The sequence below is a fragment of the Drosophila ficusphila genome, unplaced genomic scaffold, assembly GCF_018152265.1.
Source record: "Drosophila ficusphila isolate 14025-0441.05 unplaced genomic scaffold, ASM1815226v1 contig_607, whole genome shotgun sequence".
In the NCBI taxonomy this organism is placed as follows: Eukaryota; Metazoa; Arthropoda; class Insecta; order Diptera; family Drosophilidae; genus Drosophila; species Drosophila ficusphila.
Window position 1 is genome coordinate 796252 of NW_025064537.1, and position 17655 is coordinate 813906.

A 17655-nucleotide genomic window follows, 5' to 3' on the forward strand; every position below is an offset into this window, starting at 1 on the left:
TGGCGAACAGTAGCATTTTTAAATTTATTATTTCGGTTCGGATATACATTTTATTTATAGACTTGTTATTTTCCAAAAATCGGAGCCGAATAAATGCTGATCCCTGTTGTCCAATAAAAATAAGCTGAGAGTTGGCCAACTTTGACACAGTTAACCTAGCCATTCGCTTTTATGTTGCACTAAAAATCCATTTCCATATCAACTCAGAGATATCTTATACTCCGACAATAAATTGAAATTTATTGCACGAATGCAATATTATTTCGTAGATGCAAAGCCCTCGGACTTCTTGAATGCAGATTACGTGATGAAATCTTTTTGGAAATGTTGACGTCCTTGGGAGCATTTGGCGCCAATTGTCAGTCGCTCGGCGCATGCAATTGCATTTGGAGATGCCATAAAGCCAAGCGAAGTTGGGGAGCACTATAAAATGTTATCATAAAAATCAGGGGGTTAATGGGGGACAAGGGAACATAGCGAAGCATCCGCCACGACCCACTTTTTTTTTTTTTTTGCAAACCACCCACACAATGACAAGCAAGCATTTTATGCTGTATCTGTGTATCTGTATCTGAGGCTGTCGCCGACTGTGGGTAGTATCTGTGTGATAGAGCTTGGGTATCTGTGTCTGTGCGAAGCAGTTGCAACAAAGAACCAACCGAACTAAACTCAAATAACAACATGTTCAGGTTTCGTATTTTTCTGTTGGCCCATTCACAGCGAGATGGCGAAGGGGAGGCGGTGGCAGTCCACCCCCTCGTTTGCTCCACATGGCGCAATTTCCAGGTCAAGGTCAGGCCTGCTGGTGTGCATCTGTATCTGTGCGTCGATGTATGTGTGTTTGTGACAATAGCGATTTCGTTACTCGTTTTTATTTTCCCCTTGTTCCCAAAGCAAGTAATGCGCTTTTCGAAAGTTGACGAGTCCTTCGCCTGATCCTTGTCTCTACTTGCTTTTTTCCTCTGTATTCTGTATTGTTTTTCATAGCTCAATGACGCGTACACACACACTTGAAGGGGCCCGCTCACAGATACTTTGCATAATTCCATTTTACACTGCGTGAGTTGCGCTTAAATCCGCGTAAATATACAAAAAGTCGGGGATAGGATAATGGGAGAAGGAGACTTTGACTCCCTGCTGACATTGTTCTGTGATGTGTATAAATTTTACGCTTAAATGATTTTTATTGAGTGCTTGGTGGAGCACGTTGTTAATAAAAAGTGTGTATGGAAATAAATTTTAAAAGTGGAATTTTACAACGTTGAAACTTTGGGAAAAGAGTTGTTATTTAATATATAATTTTAAGAGCAAATTCAAAGATTAACACGATGTATAGATTTCTAAATAATTATACCCTTGCAGAGCAAAGGGTATTATAATTTCAGTCAGAAGTTTGCAACGCAGTGAAGGAGACACCTCAGACCCCATAAAGTATATATATTCTTGATCAGCATCACCATCTGAATCGAAATATGTATGTACGTCTGTCCGTCTGTCCGTCTGTCTGTCTGTCCGTCTGTCCGTCTGTCCGTCTGTCCTCCTGTCGGTTTCTATGTAAACTAGTCTCTCAGTTTTAAAGCTATCGTGTTGAAACTTTTCCAAAAGTTGTGTAGTTATTGCACGCAGTATATAAGTCGGAACGAGCCGGATCGGCCGACTATATCGGATAGCTCCCATACAAGAGGTCAAAAAAATAAAGGATAAAAAATTATTACGCCGTTGTTTTTGATCAGATCGACTTGAATTCTTCAAGATGGCGTTTTCTAACGGTTATTAAATTTCGGATTAAATTTTATCAAAATCGAATAACCCTATCATAAGCTGCCATAGGAAAGATCAAAAAATATATATAGAAATAATGGCAAAATAATCATAACGTTGTTGTTTTTTATTCCACGAGCATGATTTTTACAACATCGACTTTATGAACTACCCTTGAACCGAGAAAAAATTTCATCAAAATCGGACTACTATATCATATAGCTGCCATATGAACAATAGTCGAAAATATGGAAAATTAATAGAAAAGTCGTCATAGCTTCGATGTTGTTAGCCTTTATGTATTTTGTTCGATATGTTTGATGACTGCAAGGGTATATAAGCTTCGGCTTGCCGAAGCTAGCTTCCTTTCTTGTTTCAGTGTATTTTTAACGTTCAGTAAATGCTAAACTATTTAGCCTAGATTTCCGCGGGATCCTCCATGTAGGTTATTTATTTAATTTCATAAATTAATTTGCAGATTTTAAGCAAAAGAAATAAATCTACATTTTACTTTGACTGTTTTCCTAGCTTACTAAAATTATAGGTTTTTGATTTAATTTTATAGAAAACTGTAGTCATAGAGAAATTTACTACATAGTTTGGAATCGGTTCGACTGTCACCAATTAAAAATCTAACTTATCTTATTCTAGGTCACTAAAAAAATATACATTTAAAAACCTATTAATTTATTTAAAAAGTTAATCCTAAGAGGATGGCAATCAACTTGTTTATGTTCAAGCCTTGTACATGTTTGTTACATAACCATTTACCCCCCGCAAGTAATAAACTTGTAGATCCCCTTATTCATTACAAGATGGCCTAACCTCTAAGCCTGATGAACTAGGCATCCCATCACAGTAATCCGCCATCACTCCCGCGCATCAAGGCTCTGTGGCCCCAGCACGTGCTCATTGAAACAAAAAAATCCTTGCCAAACATCCATCCATCCATCCGCCTATTGTGTCGACTACCTCAGAAGTAATGCCCCCTTACATTGGACTTTTGCAGTTCATTTTCGTACAGAGATTTTATTTTCTTGTTTCGCGCTGTGTTATGTTGTGTTGTGTTGTTTTGGGTTCCATTATGAAAACGTTTTCAAGGCGAAATGCTTTTTGTGTTGTGTTTCATGCTGGGCGCCGTGTGTCAGTTTCAATTGAGTGGGGGATCTGAACGTGAATATGAATGGGAATGTGAATGAGTTTGTTCTTTGGCAGAGCAGAACTCAAGGCTTTCCACCAACTCTTTGGGATGAAAATACTTGGCATGCTTAGTGCCCCCGAATCCCCCTGACCTTTCCCTTCGAGTGCTTAGAAGTGTGGACCCTTGACAAAAAATAAAAAAAATAAGTACTTGGGCTGCCTCTTTGGTACGTGACTGTTTGGGCAGCTTGTGTGGGCTGAAGGGAAGTCAAAGTCAGGGTCGAGTAACATCATCGTTAGGGCCTCGCCACTTGACTGTATTAAAAACCTAAACCCAAACATATGAACAGCATACAAAAGTGTATAAATAATTCTGGCAAGCAACCTTGGTTGTGCTCCTTCGGTTTGGGTGATTAAAAATGCTAATTGATGTATGTTGCACATCAATTTTTGTCACATTTTTTCTTCGTTTTGTTTGAGGTTCTTTGGGGAGGCATCGTTCGTCCCTCATTACTGCTGGAATGTCTCCGCTTTTTGCTTATCGCATCTAAAACAAGTTGTCGGGCAGTTGTTGACACACAAGTGCCTCCAGCCGGAGCTGTCATATTTCTAGTCGCGCTGTCAACTAGCTGTCAGCAGGCGCCATTTGTTGCACCCACAAAAGCCGAGAGGAGCTGCACAGAAACGGGAAACCGACGACCCAGTGCCTGACTAACTTTCTGCCTCAGAGACATATTACATTTTTGTAACACTTGACAGGCGGTGGGAGCACTATCTATGCTCAAATTAAATTGTTGCTCACTTTTTCCAAGGAGACTTAAAATTAAAGGGAAGTGAAGATCCTATTTCTGACAATATGGTTCGTCTGAATGTACATATAAAATAATATACATTTTTAGATACCTAAAAATAAATAAAAAAATAAATTCTTTGCTGAAATTTAAACATTATGACAAGACAAATACTTCAATTATTTAACAATTCTTAAAACTTTATAAAATGGTTATCAAAATATGAGAAAATTTAAATTGTAGATATGTAGTTAGTTTTTTTTTTAAATATATAAAATACCAACGCGGCTTTAAAACTTTACCTGACAATTTACCAAAACCCATTTCCTGAAACTGGTGTAGCTTTTAGTTTCAATACTATTCCTAAGAAGCTAATGTATTTTGCACATATAGTTAGGCGTTAAAGCTTGTATGGATGAAATGAAAATGAATTGTAGTAGTCGCATACATATTGAGCAACCCAATTGTTTCTGTTACTGCATCTCGCATGCCTTCTCATCAGCTTCACGTTTGTTATGTAAGCGCTGTTCATCTCCCGTTTGTACGAGTCTGTTTTTTCTGCGGGGCATGCAACAAAATGCCTTGTGGCATGTCAGTGCTCTGCGAATGTTAATTAAATACTTTACTCCACGCTGAAACTTCGCTTTTAATGATGACACATGCAACACCCACACAATCACCACCACTACACTACAAAACACCACAGCTCGACAAATTGCAGCTGAAACAGAAATTAATGAAAATTGGCAAAGTTTCAAATGAAAGCAAACAAAAATTTGCCAATTGCTTTTGTGATTTGAATTAATTTAATTTTGCTTTGGTTCGACTAATTTGTGAATAACTATTGCAGAGGTTTAGAATATAAACACAGTTTCTCTTTTGAATTTAATTTTGAAATAAAGAAAAATATCTTGTTTAATAACAAGGTAAAATTTTTTTTCTTTTGTCCAATTTAATATTTACAAATATTAACTGATTATACATCAACTTGAACATTTTTTTTTTGTAAAATAAAAAGGCTCTCCTTTAAATCCCTTGTCTAAGAATTCTAAATTTACTTTTTATAGTAAATAAATTTAAATATAAAAAAAAATATTTGAATTAGTCTGCAAAGGAATTATAACAAAATTGTATAAATTTTGACAGCTTTGCAATAGTTATCTAACCAAACTTTAAGACTTTTGTATATCAATTTGAAGATCAATTTAATTTAAGTTGAATACCAATTTGGCTCTTCGAAAGACATTAAAGTGTGCTTTAAACAGCACCAGTAACTTTGATTAAACAATAACAACAATTGCTAAAGCGACAAGAACAACAACAATAACAACAACAATTGCATGAGCACAAGAGTTGCCAGCATGGCGGCAACAGTAACAACAAAATGGCTGCGTTAGCCAACAAAATGGCTGCCAATATGGCGACGACCAGCAGCAACAACATCGGTGGCAGCGAAATGTCGGTGCAGCAACAACAAATGCACCTTCAACAACAACAGCAGCAACAACAAAACGTCAATCTAATGCCAGCTGCTGTCATTCAGCCCGAATATTTGCTTAATAATGACCGCGGTTTATTTAAGGTTTATTGTTTTATCAAAGATTTCATCGGGTAAGTAAACAAAAAGCAAAGGAATAAAAACGTCAAAAGATGAATATGTATATAAAGCTTTTAAAAAAAATATAATTGTTTGTGATTATTTACTTCAACAAATTATTTAAAAATGCAAATTCGGATAATTACTTTTATTTATTTTTAAATAGCATGATTATTTGAATTTTGTAAATGTTTATAAACATGAATTAAGGTCTATAAGATTGTTTTATTTAGTTCATGTGTATTAAAACTAATTAACTACTAAGTTGTTAATTAAAGCCTGAAAGCCAAAGATAATTCGTTATCATAAAAAACTTTTTACGAATGAATACACACAAAAAAATTAAGTAAAACATACAATACGTACTTATTGACACCCAAATCTTATAATTACACAAATTCATAGTACACTTAATAACCCTAAAAATATCATAATAATTAACAACTACCTAATTTTAAAGTAATCTATTTTACACAGAAACTTATGTTATATTTCAATTTAACTCTGAAACCAGAGCGAATTATAATTAACACCTGAATGTTTGCAGTTTATATTTTGTTATTTTTTTTTTTTCATTTCGCTGGAGACCCTGTATCAGAATTTTTGTTTTTTGTGTGCCGGCGCTTATCGTTTTTCATGACACTCACACTTTTGAAATTGCCTGTATGTGGTTGTGCCTTTATTTGTTCATATAATTCATATTTAATCAACTGATAATATAAGAAAATTGTTCAACCTGCTTTTGTGCTGACTGCCAGACTCTGAGGGCTGTGCTCCAATTTCTGTGCTCCTGATACACTCGCTGACATTATCACCTGCCCCAACGATATGGCAGCTACTCTGCGGCTGTGGCAATTTGATAACAGCCAGCTACTTGATTCTTTTCAAGGCAACGGCACAACAGAACAATAAACTTTGGTTATCACGCCAAATATTAGCAGATCCAACAGCGAAAGCGAACGAGATGTGGATTGTATGGCAAAGGGCGATTCTTCTTCTGTATTTGGTTTGTTTTTCAAGAAGGAAACCTATTTATTTACCAGAGGATTTATATGAGAGAAACTCATGTTTTTAAGACATTTTGTTATAAAATTGTATTTAAATAGAAAACTGATTTTTTAAAAGATAAACATTTTTAGTAACAAAGATAATACTTTTTTATATACAAACAACCATTTTTTGAGCAAAGTTAAGATGAATGTTTTATTTAAATGATAATGTGCGACTTTACAAGTTAGCCTTGACTTACTTAACTTTACTTTAATTCGGAATACCAAAGGATTCGTTTCGACTAAATAAAAAACAGACAACAGGAAAAATAACAAGAAAGGAAGCTAGCTTCGGCAAGCCGAAGCTTATATACCCTTGCAGTCATCAATATGTCGAACAAAATGCATAAGGGCTAAACAACATCGAAGCTATAACGATTTTTCTATTCATTTTCCATATTTCCGACTATAGATCATATGGGAGCTATATGATATAGTTGTCCGATTTTGATCAAATTTAATTCGTAATTTAAGAGTCGTAAGAAAACTCTATATTTCAAAAATCATACTTGTCTGATGAAAAACCACGATGTTATAATTTTACTTCCGTTATTTCTATATAGATTTTTCGATCTTTCCTATGACAGCTATAAGATATAGTTGTCCGATTTGTATGAAACTTTTTTCTCAATATAGGAGTTCTTAAAAAACTTGATATTCAAAAAATCATGCTCATGGGATAAAAAACAACGATGTTATCAATTTATTTCCATTAATTCTATATATAGTTTATGATCTCTCCTATGGCAGCTATACTATAGAGTTATCCGATTTTGATAAAATTTAATCCGAAATTCAATAACAGTTAGAAAACGCCATCTTGAAGAATTCAAGTCGATCTGATCAAAAACAACGGCGTTAGAATTTGGTATTTCAATCTCTTGTATGGGAGCTATCCTATATAGTCGCCCGATCCGGCTCGTTCCGACTTATATACTGCGTGCAATAACTACACACCTTTTGGGAAAGTTTCAGTAAGATAGCTTTAAAACTGAGAGACTAGTTTGAAGAGAAACAGACAGACGGACAGACGGACAGACGGACAGACGGCCAGACGGACAGACGGACAGACGTACAGACGTATTCTGATTCTACTCGTGATGCTGATCAAGAATATATATACTTTATGGGGTCTGAGGTGTCTCCTTCACTGCGTTGCAAACATCTGACTGAAATTATAATACCCTTTTGCTCTGCAAGGGTATAAAAATGGATGAGGAACTAGGAAAGTTAGGTTGCGCGATCAGTATCTTGCTGACCATTGTTATGGCCGCCTTGGCGTACTTGTACATCTATCAAAATCAACTACATAGTGGTGGAGCCAGTCTTCTCGATATGAGAAAGCTGTATGCAGCCGAACTTCCGGACTTGCCACCAATTAAGTTAACCTTGGAGCAGTTGCTAAAGTTCGATGGAACTCGATCCGATGGAAGAATTTTGGTGGCCCTAAAGGAAAAGATTTACGATGTATCAAACGATTTGCTAGAATTCGGGTTGCATGGAACCTTGTCTCATGTGGCCGGCATGGATTTCACCCAGTACCTTCATGAAACCGAAATTAATCGGTGGGAAATAATTCTGCAGAAAAATTATTCATGTGTGGGTATAGTGATCGAATCAGATGAGGATTTGGATGAAGATTAGATGGATCTTGTGGAAGAAGCAGAAGTCAGCGAAATTCCTTTTTGTCAAAGATTTTTTATAATTTACAATGCATTCTAAAGAAAATATAGCTGTATTCACTCAATTATTTGTTAATTAGTTTCTTTTATCTTATTAGTTGTTTCCTGGGAAATTTTGACAAGAACACTTTTATCTGTTTTCCCGCATCACCCGATTAAATGGAATCGTTTTGTATCGATTTTAAATTGTTCAACACGCAAACTTATTCCCTTGAAATAGATGTGCACTTAAAACTATTGTACTGTGTATATGTTTCCTAGAATTAAGTTGTCACGTTAGTTTGGTTATTTCGTTAGTTTGCATTTGTTTCATTAAAATTCCTAGAAGTCTATTATGCGCTTGAGGGCCACACCTCATTTCTTTGATGCTTTGCAATAAGTGCCAAATTGGGCAGAGTGTTTCAATTATAAGGCCGAACCCATGCAATCTTTGACTCATCCTCAAGCTGTCCACCTGCCAACAGGCTGACAAAAGAAAATTCTGAGTCGAGAAAAGGGCGAGAGAATTGTATACCAAAATTTTAGCCATCAACACCCACTCGGTTCGTGGCAAATCGTGCAGCTATTGCCAAAATTGGCCAACAGCGAAAATTGATGCTTTTTTTCCTTTCCATTTTGTTGGTGGTCGGGGCTGTTGGCCAACAAATGGCACTCGTGTGACGTCTTTTGGCAGGAAGCGAGCTCTTTAAAATTGCTGAAATGTATTTTTACAGACACCCAAGCATTTAATTTGTTGCAATACCTGATTACGACAATTAATTAAAGCAACAACCATTTTTTTTTCGGTTCTAGCACTATTTTAAATTTATCTGCATTGTCGCTTTCGTCGACTACGACGACTTTTTGCGTCGTTTTCGAATTGTCAGCGCTTTCAATCAGTTGAAAATTAATTATTGGCGTAGGCATAAGTACTTTAAATTGATCGGCATTGGATCACAGTTAATTAATTGATATTTATTTTTGTAATTTCTTTGCAGGTAAGCGTTTCAATTTCAACTCGCCACAAAGACAGTAAGTTAAACGGGGAGGGATAATTGTAGCAAATGGATAGTTAACTAGACGAACGTGAACCGATTAATAATTCAGATGAAGGGGGTTTAAGGGTCATTAAACAACGATGGAATTTAATCGATAAAATGTGTAGAAACTTTAGTAAGAAGAAATAAATTCTGAAGGGTGAAATTTAAAAGTTGTAACTACATATAAAGCAGATTACAGTTTTTATTAAATTTCTACAAATATTTTCTCTTTATCCGCAAATTGTTTACCTATCTTGATAACTAACATTTAATTTTACTGGCTTATCGCCACAATAACTCATTAGATATTCATTCCGTTTGGAATTTGCTGCTTGCACAACTTAATATGGTTCCATAAGAACTACAGAGTTTAAAACTGCACTGCAAATAGGCTGAGACGGAGTTGCGCTCGGAATATTGACTGTTAATTATAAAATTTCAGTCAAATATTTGCTCTCGGCGGCTGTAAGTGCTGTAAAAACAGATTCCGAGTCAGGGGAACGTGACTCCAACATCTGGTTAACCACATTGGAAAAAGGCGTTAACGACTACGTTACGTACAACTAAAATACCATTCGTTATTAATTTAAAAAGTATTAAAGGTCTTGCATTGAGTAGTTAAATTAGTTATATTTTTGTGAATTTTAAACTCATTCAGAATAGTTTTTATTTGATTGAACAGCAATCTTTCTAAAGAAATCTTGATAAATAGGTAATTATTTAATTATAATTATTGCAAAAAATATTTTGAGGATTTCCGGCTTTCAAAATCAGACGATTTCAGCCTACTCTGACTAATGGTCTAAATTTAGAAAATGAGTAAATAATACCAAACATAACTGGCTTATCGCCTGACTATAAAGATTATCAGTGAAGAGATAAGACTCGAGTTCCTTGATGAGAACGTTCAACTGACAGCTGCCCAGTTTCAATGCCTTTCAACCAATTGCAATTAAACGCCAATTAGGCATGTGTACATTAGTTTATGACTATACATATATATATTTATATATATATAGTGATATATAGATGGGCGTTGGAGGAAAGCAACGCAGAAGTATACCAAGCATAAATTCGCCTTAGCTGCAAACTATTTTTGCCGCTTTAACATTTGCTCAACTCTAATGAGCCAATAAATTCACATTACGTATACGCGCAGGTGGCCAGCTGCTGTAATTTGCTTAAATCAGAAAGCAAAACTGAATCGTTTGCATTTTTCTTCGCCTCGCTTTTCTGTGACTTTTCCTTCACTCAGGCGCGGCCTCTCGTTGGCTATAAATTTCACGCTAACTCGACACTTGTCGCAATCTTTTCCTCTAATTTTCTTGGTTTTCCTTGCCATTTACCCCCGCGGCTTTTGAAATCCAATTTCTTTCTCTATTCATAATATGCCGTAAAATCGGTTTTCAGTCAGATGATCATATAGAACATTCGTTAAGCTGTAGAAACATGTGCCCAGGCCTTTCCTTATTTGCTTTGATTTGTGGCATTTTCGTATTTGTTTTGCCAAAGTTTGTTGGCCGCGAGGCTTATAATCAAAGTGCACACGCTTTTCCTGTCATTTGATACGCATTGTTTGCTTTATTGTGACGTCAGCTTATAGCTAATATTGATTCTGAGGTAGTATTATTGAAAAGGCTGATTTCTTAATGCGTTAAATCATCTTGATAATAACTGCATTTTTGTTACTGATGGAAAGTTTAGTAGTGATGTCAAATCTTTGGAATAGATGGTAATCATAAGTTAAGGCGGTTACTTCAATGCAAAGTGCTATCAGTTGAACTTCCTTTTTTCTAAGCTTCTTCTATTATCATGTTTATTTGATTTTGTGCTTTCGTTTATAATCAGTCTCATTTACATATTGGCTTTATTTGCCTAGACCCAACCCAAAATTAAAGTCCTGTTAAGACCCATTTATTGACGGGAAGATAAGGACACGTTCAAGATAAAGTTTGTTGAAAGCCGGCGAATTTTTTTAAAGGTATTAAATTTTTAGGTGTGCAGTGTACAAGTTTTTTTGTAGAAATGTTAAGAACTTTTGGATTCTTTTACTAATTGATTACAATTACCTTATTTAAAACATTCTGTTGACTCACATTTAAATTGAATGAAACATAATTGAAGATGATTGTTTTTAAATGAGCTTATATAAGCTTTACCCCCAATCCCCAAAAAAAAAAACCCACCTACATCTATTGCTCTCCCCAATCTTTCCACCTTTTTCCGATTTTCTATTTTCCCCGCGCCACCTATCACTCAATGCTAATTATCAGACTGCGATTAGATAGCCTTCTTATGATAAGAGCCACACGAAGGTTCTTCAATGTAATCTGCTTTGTTTTTCGCTTGTCGCGTTTCGTTTTTTCCTCATTTTTTTCACCTTTTCCCTGTTATCGTTCATCGGCGTCGGTGCTTTGCTCCAAAAAAATGAAAAATACAATGAAATAAAAAATAGCGTCGGCTCCATTCGTGTGTGTAAATTTTGTTTCTCGCCCATTATTCGGCGCTGTCGCCGCCGTCGTCTTCCCAAACTAAAGAGCTAAAGAGCGGAGGAACGCAGAAAAAATGTATTTTTGAAAATAATTTTATTGCTGCCGCCGAAGCGCAGCCGCCACCGTCGACGTCGCTGCTTTTGGTTTTCGTGTGTGTGTTGTGTTGTGCTGGTCGTTTTTGGATTTTGTGTAAAATTCAGTTTTTGGTTCCAATTCAGTAAACAAAAACTTGTCGCCGGCGTGAGACGCAAAACGCGAACAAAAAAAAAAAGAAATAAGAAAAAAAAAGTTACAAACGAAAAGCCCAAAAAGTACAGACCGAAAAGTATTTGTTTAAACAATTTGCTGTAGTTTAAGTAGCAGATCTCTATCTGTCCGTCTGTCGCTATTTGTATCTTACGGATACGCGTCGAGTGATGACGTGCGTTAATTGCTTCTGTCGCTTTTTTTGTTGATGTCGATGGTGATGGCGATGTCGATGCCTCGGTACCCTGACCTTGTTACTGACTGATTGTGAATTCTTTGTTATTTATCTTCGCATTCGCTTTAGGCCTCCTCTATATACCTCGAGTTGAGATACAAATCTATCTATGTACTTGGCGATCGCACGCACAATTTATCTAAATCGAATCCGTCCAAAAATAAACCGCAAGCGAAAACAAAATGAGGGAAAAACGCAAAAACAAACTGTGGAACATATTTTGGGTGGTTCAAAAGTTTGCCTTATATATTCGGCTTTCTTAGTGGGAGATCGCTTAATTTGTTGTTACATTCGAATGGAGCCAGAGTGAATTAGGAAAATCTGCAAATAAGTAGTGGATTTTAATATCAAAAGAATAAAAAATTGTGCAAGCGGAGTAAACAAACAATTTCTAAAAAATTTTCGCAATGGAATATTATTTATTTATTCAGTTTATTATCCATATTCCAAATTCTTTACTAACATCTTATCCTAGACACTGGATAACTTTTGTTTAGCATCGAATTACTAAGTTGCTGCTTCTATATTTATTTTTCCTGTAAAACAAAAACTGATCCCATAAGTAGATTTCCCACATTTAAAGTCAAATACCATTAGTATTTTCAAATTACAGAGCAGTCACGTTTTGACATTTTGTACAGAAATTCCTGCTGTATCTCTGGCTCCGCTAAGCAAACACTGAAATTTGTCTGCAATTTCAACTTTGTATCTGTCGAGTCAAGTGCTCGTGCGGCTGCTGTGCGTATCTTAATAGATAAATTTAATTGGTTAATATTTATTTTTAGTCAAGGCTTGATTAATTGCCGCCCGAGAGGAGTTCTCTCGCTGCTCCGTTTCGGGCATTCTCCATTAGCTCGGTTGTACACCGATGTTCCCTCATATTAGTTTTTGCCATTTGGCACGCGCAACAAGTTCCAGACAGCGCTTAACAATTTATCAGAGAGAAATAAAAACAGAAAAAAAAATACAAAAAAAGAAATAACAAAAACGGCGACAGCAACAATGTATGCAAAATATATAAATAAAATTATAAATACAATTGGCCAACGTATTGGGAGCTGTTGGTTGTGTTGTTGTCCAAGTTGAAGTGCATGTTTCTCTCGGCTTTTTCTCTACGTTTCTCTCACTCTCGGGTCGCGAGAAAAATAAAATTAATGCAAAATTCGAAAATTCAAAGCAATTTTTGTTTTTAGTTGTCGTTCGACCGGCTACACAATTCGTTTGCTGTTGTTTCTCCTTTCTTCGCCTGATTGAATAATAATTAAATACCCAATATTTCTGCCTGTGTCTCTTTACATAACAACAGAAAACAAAGAAAAAGGTCACAAAAGCTAAACAAGTTGTCCAAAGTGTTAATTTATTAGTTCACAAATAAATAAACTCAAAGTGGAAGAGTAAATATTTACGATAGAAAGCCAATAAATTCAAACAAACATCAATTTGAAAACTAAATAAGTGTTGAGCTGAAACCAAAAAAAGCAATAAACTGTGAGAAAATGCTGAAGTATCCGCGTACCACCTCGTCCACCTCCTCGGGTTACTTTGATGACGACGAGGCCATGATGAATCCCTATCAAACGCCTCCAGCCTCCCCGCAATCTGTGCCCCAGTATCTGCAGCGCCACATGGTGCGAATGTTCAGCACCGAAGTTGATAAGTAAGTTATCCTCCGACCGACCAGCCCCCATAATCGAAGAACTTTAAACGATAAGGGCCACTTACATTTTCTATTGTCCTACTTAAAACCGATTGGAAAAAGGCAGAGGAAAAAAACTTGACTTACTATGATAAATAGAACGATACTTTTACTTGACGATTCTTTAAGAATATTTTTATATTGCTACTTGAATAGAAAATTATTGATTTAAACGAGCACAATAAACGATTTAATTTTTGTCATATTGTAAACTACAAATATTAAAATAAAAAAATAACGAAAGTGTTATTTCTGTTAGCACTTTGGCATTTACTTTTACATTTCTAGTGCCATAACTTTTTCACTCAATCTACAGACCTTAAAAAGACCTTCAAGAAAAAGCGAATCACTAACGACAGCCATTTAAATTTCAAATGAAATTTACAGGCCTCATGTGTTATGGGATTTATGCCTAAAGCAAGGTGCTTACAGTTTTTCCAGACCCCAAGCCCTATAAATATGCATAAGGAACTCTAGAATCAGTTATTTATAGTAAGTGATTATAAATGATAGAATTATATACACTTTAGAGTTGAACTATCGACTTATATAATCACGTCAGTTATTCTGAAAAAAAAAACAGTACGCTTCTTGGATTAGTTGAAATAATTAATGTAATCCTATAAGTATTTATATTGTTCGTGTTTTTTCCTTTTTTTCTTATTAACGTCACCAGCTTTTTCACACAATAAAGTAAAACAATAAATACAGGTTCGGCATTCCATTTTGCTATTTTTCGAAACCAAAATCAACAACTTGCAGAATTCATTTTGTTTTGCATTAAAATTTAATTTTCCTAACCATTTCCATAATTATTTTCCATACTGCGAACGCGACTGCCTTCAATAAAGTAAAACAGCAGCAAAAACGCTTAAAATGCAAATTTTCAGCTTTATTGTAAAGCTCAAAGTTAAATAGTCGCAGAAAAAATCAATTAAAAATAAAAGTCAACACTGAGGAAGCGGTAGCGACAGAATTATTGCACTCCCTCTTTTGTTTTTTTTTTTTTTTTTATAAAACAACTTACACCCCTCTTTGTCTTCGCTTTCTTCCCCATTCGATTCTTCCACTACATGTGATTGTGGGTGGCTTTTGTTTATTTTAACAGCCACGCGCGCACATGGCCCAAGTCCCCATGTCCCACCCACTTGGTTGGTTTCACGTTCTCACCGCAGAGAAGTTCATTTGTTTGACCATTTATCGCGTTTATCGCTCATTGCATTTCTAATTGCATATTGCTAAATTAGCTATTTACTGCCGCGTATATAGAGACAAATGGCTTTATTCCTGCCGGATGTCACATCATCTTAATGGTCGACAAGGAATAACGGTAGAATAAAAGGGTTAATGGCATGTCTTTAGGGTTGATAATAACACTATAAGTTTATGCCGCATAGTGTTTATTCATGATGAGGTGAGCTAAGATTAAATCGTTTTTTTCCCTTTTGCGACCTGCGAGACCGCAAGTTTCCCTTCACAATAAAATTGTAATTCCGGGTAGGATTTGTTGTAAAGTGGAAACAAAATTGCAGTTCAGTGATTACAAGATTTCATTTTTGATTAGTGATAAGAATTAAACATTTAAAAATGACGTCATCATTTATATTTTTTTGCTGTCTGAGCAGTTATTTATATAAAATTACATTAAAGCAGAGGACCTTTGACCGCTACTGACGCAAAACTTACAATATAATTTCATTAGTTAATTAGCTGCTCTTAGAACAAAGCTCTTATCTTAATAAAAAGTCTTTATAAGAAAGTATTGATAATAATTATAGGGAGCTACAAATGAGCTCAAGGCTTTTTCATCATCTCTTAAAACTGGCTTGTTAAAACAATCTATATATTTCTTATCTTATCTCCTGCATTGGATAATGTTTATTGGTTTGGCTTAAAGTGGAGGTAAAGGCGTTGTAATGACTTAATTTCTTTGTTAAAGAACTCGTAACCCGTTTTCTACCTTCTTGCCAAGCTTTGAGCACACTTAGTGCTCGTGCACAGAACTATCTTTATCTTTTAATCTACAAAACACGAAGTGAGGTTCACTATCTTTAGGCAAGACTTTATTAACCCCGTGCTCCAGTGAAACAATCACTTCGCTCCTCCTTCTCATTAAACTTTGTGCACACGCAATTATAATTTGTCTTTTCGTGTTTTACCTTTCGTGTTCTGCCTTTTTTGGGTGTTTCCCCTTTTATAACTCTTTTTAATTCAAGCCTACAACTGAACAATAGGCAGTAATTAGGCGAAACTTTTGTTAGTTCTTTTTTTTTTATCAATGAACCGCCTTGAACTCGGCATTAGCACGAAAATATCAACAAAACTCGCTCAGAAATCTTAAAAGGCCCAGACAGACGAATTCAGAACTTCAACTACAATAATAACAAGAGGAAAAAGGGCTTGTGCCACGCCCACTTCAATAACAACTACAACGGCAAAAAAAAGTAAAGTTTTGTGTCTTTTTTTTGTGTCAACGACTGAAAAGGTAAATGCACCTCAAAAGGTCGAGCGCGACCTTTGACCTTTTCGTGCCCAGCAGCGCTTATAACTGTGATATGTGTAGAAAAGGCGATGAGGGCGGAAGAGTTTTTCAAGTGGAAAAGCGGCGTGAAAGCGGCAACACATGTTCTTTATTGTGGAAAGAGCTTTTCGCAGTTCGAATGGTTCTTCAAGCTTATCACAGAAAATCATCATACGACTTATTTATATCGCGGTATCGATCGGATGTATTTTTGTATTAACGGGGTGCACAAAATTATTGGTCGATGGCTAAAATTTAGCTTCCATAAAAAGCTATTTAAAAACGTTAAATCCTTTCATTTTAAAGCACAAGATACAAGAACATAAGTTAAATAGAACCCAAGTATAAAGATATTATTTTCTCTGAACTTGAACTGCCATATTGATTGCCTTTGCATACTGATGGCAGCTTTTAATTATCAAATTATACTATTTTAATCACCTGACTAACCAATCGAACAAAGCAATACGTAGACAGAGATAATGCATTAACCTTGACATTGTCTTAATGTCAAATGATGATAAATGAAATGAAATGCAAAACAGTGTGCAACAATTAATCTTGCGTACCTTCTACAAACGTGTGAATACCGACTTTCCTCGACAAACCATTTCAGAAGGTGAATGAATAATGTTCAATAAATTTTTGCTTAACGTGTACGAAATACGAACAACAAGAGTGCGAGGCAAAATGGAAAGGAATATAAACAACGAGAAATGCTGGCAAAATATAAACATTAACAGCGGGGGAGGAATAAATCTTTGAGTTGGTGGGAGGATGCGGCAGAAGGGTGTTCGAAATGTTCAATTCAAGGTGAAAGAGGCGCCACAGAATCGGCTTTTCATAGAGCCATGTGTTCTCCTTAATTAAGGCAAAGGCAACGCCAAAAGAACATAATAAAAATTACACATGCTGGGCTGAAAACAAACTCTTTCGAGGTCAAACACTGTAAAAACACTATTATAAAATACTCAAAAAAAATTATTTTACTTCACAATTAAAAATTTTACTTCACAATTAAAAATTTGCGTTTATTTGCAGACCTGAGCTAAAATTCTGTACGACTTTTGTTTTTGACTGGGAGACTCAGAAATTATTTAGCAGTTTTTTCCTCCAACTTACACCTTTAGCTATATATACTACATATATGTACATACAAAAGTTCAGTAACGCACATGCAAATCAGATTGACCATGAAAAGTGTTTTCGCTTGGCTGCGTATTTTTCTTCAGGTGTTCAAGCGCTAAAAAGTTGTTTACCTGTATGTGTGAAATGGAATTTTGTTTTCGCCAAAGTGCTTCGTGGTTGTAAGAAATCAAGTGGGGAAAATTGTGTGCCAAAATATATGTAAATTAATTGAGAGATTTTCTCAACTATGAATTAAGTTGCAGTGCTGTGAGTAAAACTCGTGAAACTTGAAAAATCC

The 17655-nt window shown here is 35.5% G+C and overlaps 2 protein-coding genes across 8 annotated transcripts in view; both read left to right on the plus strand.

The window, feature by feature from the left end:
- LOC108094493 (protein bunched, class 1/class 3/D/E isoforms) overlaps positions 1-17655 on the plus strand; it is a 100610-nt gene that overhangs the window by 48637 nt on the left and 34318 nt on the right. The window contains exons 3-4 of one of the 7 annotated variants that reach the window (XR_001771551.2): positions 8998-11606; positions 13319-13470. The exons of 2 other annotated variants lie outside the window; for them this stretch is intronic. Coding sequence is in view for 3 of the 5 variants with exons in the window: in XM_017195090.2 (XP_017050579.1) it covers positions 5077-5303 (227 nt within the window). In the remaining 2 variants the exon portion in view is untranslated. Of the gene's footprint in view, positions 1-5061; positions 5304-8997; positions 13670-17655 lie in introns of those variants that run through there. 4 more of the 7 variants (XR_006245706.1, XM_017195087.2, XM_017195090.2 and 1 more) reach the window with 4 other exon arrangements.
- Positions 7548-8377, plus strand: LOC108094494. The gene has a single exon (XM_017195094.2). It carries the CDS (start codon positions 7548-7550, stop codon positions 7980-7982), a length of 435 nt encoding a protein of 144 aa, XP_017050583.1. The 3' UTR covers positions 7983-8377.